At 44.3% G+C, this 6,000-nt stretch overlaps 1 protein-coding gene across 4 annotated transcripts; it reads right to left on the reverse strand.

Moving 5' to 3' along the window:
• Positions 1-1,293: 1,293 nt before the first annotated feature.
• On the reverse strand, positions 1,294-3,631 carry LOC102922267 (protein CTLA-2-beta-like). 4 transcript variants are annotated; one of them, XM_076573524.1, is made up of 5 exons: positions 3,479-3,631; positions 2,528-2,653; positions 2,110-2,232; positions 1,902-2,012; positions 1,294-1,599 (listed from the first exon to the last, which is right to left on the reverse strand). In XM_076573524.1, exons 2-4 carry the CDS (start codon positions 2,612-2,614, stop codon positions 1,902-1,904), a joined length of 321 nt encoding a protein of 106 aa, XP_076429639.1. In that variant the 5' UTR covers positions 2,615-2,653; positions 3,479-3,631; the 3' UTR covers positions 1,294-1,599. The 4 variants fall into 4 exon arrangements, with proteins under 4 accessions (XP_076429639.1, XP_076429640.1, XP_076429637.1 ...); XM_076573525.1 differs by having other exon boundaries at positions 1,294-1,522; positions 3,479-3,630; XM_076573522.1 differs by having other exon boundaries at positions 3,418-3,569.
• Positions 3,632-6,000: the final 2,369 nt, after the last annotated feature.

Here is a 6,000-nt window from a genome sequence, read left to right on the forward strand (position 1 = left end):
GAGACTTAATATCTGGGAAATGAGACAGACTCCCCTACAAACTCAAATACATGCCTGTAACAGTGGGAGAGTCAGGAAGGGTTATTTGTGGAAACTTTAGGGTGTTCTGGAAAACTGCTCTCTAGGGAACTGAGTCCACAGTATCACAGCACCAGTCCACATTATCAGAGCACCAAGGTGATGCATTTAACATCCAAAAGTGCCAAGCTTTACCCAAAGAAAACCACTTGGTGTAATATGTGAACAACTGGTTCCATAGGCATAAAAATTCCTAAATTTGGTGAGTCGTGAATTCTGAGAGACACTGAGGAGAGGCACTTGTTCTCAGGTCAGAGCATCTGCAAGCAGGCGCTGACAGACCCCTCATGGAACTGACTAGCAGTGGAGTTCACCAAAGGTGGTGAGACCAGAGCCATGAGATATCCACCAAAGAAAGCTAAACATATGGCAAGAACCAGCCCAAGAGCTTAGAGTCTACATATCCTACAGGGATCATAGGTGAGGCAGTCGGATATCTGTGTCAGCCATGGAATTTAGTATATGGTGCTTTACCTAATTGGTGTTGTCTTGCTTTGGACTTGTTCCTTGCTATGCCCCCATAATTCCATTTTGGATTGGAAATTTAAACTCTGTGCATTTGTCAGTTCGATGTCTGTATTGTGATGTTATTGTGTTTGTTTCACAGGTAGTCACAGTTAATGAAATTCCATTAGTCCAAGAAAAAATTTGGATTTTGGAAATATGAACCCTCCGAAACTGATGACTTTTGAGGTTGGTCTGAATGTAATTGCAGTAAGAGACATCCATGTACCTTTTTGCATGAATGGGCACTGCTGGTTTATGAAAGGGTCACTTGAGCATAGACTACACTCCTGTCACTCAGACCTCATCCTTTAGATGGCTTCTGTGTGGTCACAGCACAGCTAGTGCAGATGACTGATACGATCATATAAAATGAGATCCATGGTACAGGATCAGGGCACTGGGAGAGAGGATGCCATCTCTGCCTGACTAGATTTCTAGTCACTAATTATATTTTCAGTCACCATTTATACTTGGTCAATCCATGTGAATTAACAATCTGGAATCCCAGAAAATTCCTTGTCTACTTTCAGATCATTTCAGGTCAAGCCCAGGAAGCAGAGCTCAACCAAGGATGGGAAACAGACTCTATAATGAAAGAACTGACACTCCTTCTCCTAGAACACCTTTCCACAGCCAAGTATACCTTCAAGCAGAAGGTTTTAACAAAATAAATCTTACTGAAACAAAACCAGAAAGAAAGCATAATACTACATTTAAAATCAAGCTTTAATTTTAAGATATAGAGATAAACATTGTTAATATTCTATTAGTGTGAATATTCATGGTAGTTCACATCACAGTGTTGATATTAAATGAATTCAGTGTTTCATTCTACACAGCACATGCTGGACAATGTGATGGAGGGGACTCCTCCTGTTCCTTCTTCCCCCAGTCCATTCTTTCAGCATCATGCAGCTCACATCTTGGCAGAAGGCTCCTGAGGCAATGACAGAGTGATTACTTTACTCCTAGGCTATCTTACTGTTGACAATCCTGCCCCTCCTGCTAATCCAGCTGGAAGAAAAGCACATATCACACTGATTAGAAAGATTGCAGCACAGTGGCTTTCTCACAGTACCTTCCCTGAAGCCTTTTTCCTTCATGGTCACCATACTTTATGCCCAACTACAGTACCCCAATCAAGAAGAAAAGGTTGTCATCGACAGCCTAATATAAACTCTCTCCACACTTCATAGAGCAGAACACTTAGTCAAACAGTGAAACTCCCGTTGTTCTACAGCTGACCTCAATGAGGACTTCAGTTTCTCCTTGGCTTCCTGTGGGCAACTGAGGGTAGGGATGAGACACTGTCTTACCTAATCCATCACAGATGCCACATTGCTGTTCTCTTCTAAAGTCTCAGATTTAGGCAAATCTTCAGGAGACTTTGACCTTCCAAGGCAATTTTTCCTGAATTCCTCATCCGTCTTCAAGGAAAAGCAAACAAAACATTGAAAACCAAGAGACTAAATGTAAAGACCTTTCTTGAACAAGCACAGAATTAATAATCCATATCTCACTCACCATGTCGCTAAATCCATTCAGGCCCATAGTGAAACTTGTCTTTCCCTGCTCATAGTTTGCATTGTGATTCTCAACAATTTTCTTATTCTTTTCCCACATTGCTCTTCTGTGCCCTTCTTCATCCTGGGAATGAACACAATAGATAGTATTTTCTTCTTATTAACTCCACATACAAGCTGACCAAATGGAGTGTAGCAACAGGTAAAGAGGAGCCATGGAGAGGGATCTCAGGACACCACAGCCAGCCATTCTCCATACCCAGAGGATTAGCAAAGCTGGCCACCTTGAGTTCATAGTGCATGTCTTAAGCAAGTCCTCAGTGATGGCTGGCCTCTGTGGCCACGTTTATGCCTACAGACCCCCAACAGCAAGGGCCATTCTTTCTGAAATCCCTCTGGACAGTGACCATGTTACCAACCGGGCTGTAGGATTTTTTAAAGTTCATCTTCCATTCCTCCCATTCAGCATCCAAACTGGGATCACGTGGTGGAACAGCTGAGGCCATTCTCAAGCAGTAGGAGAGCACTAATGAGGTCACAAAAACCTAGGGAACAAGGAATTATTCAATACCAAATGGTCAGCCCTGAAAACCTGCAAAGAAGTAATATTATACATACTGATTAGTGAGACGGCGCCCTCTGGTGGTACAAAGGGTAGCTAGGAAGCAGCAGGGTTCCAGCTCGGAAGCTGGGGTGAGGCAGGGTGCCCTAGGACAGTGTAGGAGCTGAGTTGTGGTTTCCTGACTGCACTGGCAGCTCCTGCTTGCCTTGCTGGGCTTTTACCAGGGCCCCCCAGCTCTGCACTTCCGACTTGCCACTGTGCCATTCAGCTATGAGTCCTGGACTGTCAGAAGCCTCCTTTTTTCTCACCCCCATCCCCCATCCCCTTATACTGCCCCAGAGCCCTACACCCTTCTGGATCTCAGCAGGCTAGAGCTGGCCAGTCCGAAGAGGGCAGATCCCGCACCACCCCCTTTCCTTTGTCATCACAATTGTAGCAACAATGAAAAAAGAGGCCGGATTCTTAAATGAGTCAGGAAGAGTTTTTCTGAAGGTTTGAGGGAGAAAAGGGGGGGGGGGGGAGGCAATGATGTAATTCTATTATTATCTTAAAACAATAACAACAAACCCCAAAACAAACAAACAAACAAACAAACAAAAACAAAACAAACAAGAAAGAAAGAAAGAAAGAAAGAAAGAAAGAAAGAAAGAAAGAAAGAAAGAAAGAAAGAAAGAAAGAAAGAAAGAAAGAAAGAAAGAAAGAAAGAAAGGAGACCAAAACCTAGAGAAAGAAGAGAAGTCAGGTTGCCAGAGCAAAGTTGTGAGGATGTTTTTGGAGCATGATTCCGAAGGATCCCGGGCCTGTATACCTTGCCTGTCTCAGCTCCCTCATGGAGTGCTGCAGCTTCTGCTCAAAGGTGAAACCAGAACTTTGCTGTCCCGACTCCACTAAGGGCTATTTACAAAGGAGGCTAGTGGTGCAGGAGCAGAGCAGCCTGTGGCTCCACCCTTTCCTCTCTGGAACAGTGCCTAGCTCTTCCCTGAAGCCTCAGCCTGGCCCACAGAGTAAAGTCATAAGCTAGCTTGACTAGTGAGTCAGGCTCCCAGGCAGGAAACATGGTTCTGGAGAAAAACTCCACTTGCAAGCTGTGTCTTACAGATGTGGCTTTTCTGAGAATCCTCAGGGATGGCCTGTTGTGAAAAACTGAGGTTTCAAAACAACAGAATTGTGGGAGGATGAACTCACTGGGGATAGTTTTTGCATGCCACAGCTCTACCTCAGATTCCACACCTGTATGGAGAACATATGCTAGCCTAGGAACTGTGAAGGTGCTGCAGACAGCACATCATAAACATCAAGGGGGGTGTATCTGTCTGTGACTTCCTTGCCTGAAACTCAGGCTGTGACAGACAGGAGCATCTTAGAGAGGATGAAATAATAACAAGAAAACAGAGATGTTAGAGAAACTTGTCATTCAGCCTGACATCAGTGTTTCACAGCTTTAGAAAAAGCACTGGAGCTGTTCAAACTAAAGGAGTGATGTGGTGGTATTGTGTCCCTCAAAATATTGTGCATGCTAATAAACTTATCTGGAGTCAGAGAATGGAACATCCATAATATTAAACATAGAGGATAGGCAGTGGTAGCACACACCTTTAATCCTAGCATTCTAGAGGCAGAAATCCATCTGAATATTTGTGTGTTCAAGGATACAGCCAAGCATGGTGACTCACGCCTTTAATCCCAGAAAGCGAGCCTTTATTCCCAGGGAGTGACTGCAGAAAGCAGAAAGATATATAAGGTTCGAGGATCAGAAACTAGAAGCTTTTGGCCTGGTTAAGCTTTTAGGCTCTGAGCAATGGTTCAGCTGAGACCCATTCTGGATGAGGACTGAGAGGTTTCCAGTCTGAGGAAACAGGATCAGCTGAGGAACTGGCAGGGTGAGGTGGCTGTGGCTCATTCTCTGATCTTCCAGCATTCACCCCAATACCTGGATTCAGGTTTGATTTTATTATTAAGACTCTTTATGATTCATGCTACAGAGTGATGACTCATGTGTACACAAAGGTGACCTACAAGGTTTGACTGGACACATGAAAACTGCTGTGTAGACTTCACTATTACCCTGACTAGCACAGCTGGGCATTTGATCACAAAGCAGATGTAGCAATAGTCAGAAAAGTGGATACAGGCGTGACTGAAAAATACACAGAATGTAGATTATTGCATGTGAAGAGATCTGAAGCTTGTTTCTATTTTAATATATCACAGGAAAAGGTTTAAAAAAGGTAGATTCATGCCTTTTCCTTTGAGTTTTCCTAAGTTTTACTGTGCACTTGTCAGATAATTGATATTTAAAGATGTTCTTATGTTTGTTACTGGCAGAACTGAATAGATACAGCCCTATAGAACGTGAATGCTTTCCTTCAGTCAATGTAGATTGGTGGTGGCCATGTCACGGGAGCAGCAGATGCCAATGGACTTCAGGGGACCCACCCACCAGGAAATGAAACTCTGATGGGTGAATCTCAGAAAGGTAAGGCCCCGAGAGCCTTGGACCCAGAATGTCTCTTGCTACTGCTGTTTGTTTATGTATTTGTGACTGCCATCTATCTCTGGTATCTGGGATGGTGTGAATGGATGTGAGGAGATTCCCACTGCCTGTAATGTAATGTGTTTATCTCATGAAAATATCCGGTTCTAGTAGGAATTTTTAACAACATTTTTTTGATTTATTTTACACACCAACCAGTGTCCCCTCCCTCCTCTCCTCCCTCTTCTTTTGCTCACCTCCCTTCCACCACCACCCCCATCTACTCCTCTGAATGAGTAAGAACTCCCTTGGGAGTCAACAAACCTTAGCATATCAAGTTGAGTCAGGAACAAATCCCCACCCACCACCACCCAATCCCCTCCCCCTCCCGGTATCAAGGCTGAGTGAGGCCTTGGAATAGGTTCCAAAAAGCCAGCTCATGAGCCAGGGACAGATCCTGGTCCCACTACTATGATTTCCACAAACAGACCATGCTACACAACTGTCACTCACATGCAGAGGGTCTAGATAAGTCCCATTCAGGCTACCTACCTGTTGGTCTAGAGTCTATGAGTTCCCATGAGCTTGGGTCAGCTGTCTGTGTGGGTTTCCAGGTCATGATGTTGACCCCATTGCTTATATAATCCCTTCTCCCTCTCCTCAACTGGACTCCCGGAGCTTGGCCCAGTGCTTCGTTGTGGAACTCTGCATCTGCTTCCATCAGTTACTGGATGAAGATTTTCTGATGACAACCAGGTAGTCTGATCACAGGAGAAGGCAATTCAGACACCCTCTCCACTATTGCTAGGAGTCTTACCTTGGGTCATCCTTGTGGATTCTATGGAGTTTCCCTGGCA

The sequence above is a fragment of the Peromyscus maniculatus genome, chromosome 5, assembly GCF_049852395.1.
Source record: "Peromyscus maniculatus bairdii isolate BWxNUB_F1_BW_parent chromosome 5, HU_Pman_BW_mat_3.1, whole genome shotgun sequence".
NCBI classification, from domain to species: Eukaryota; Metazoa; Chordata; class Mammalia; order Rodentia; family Cricetidae; genus Peromyscus; species Peromyscus maniculatus.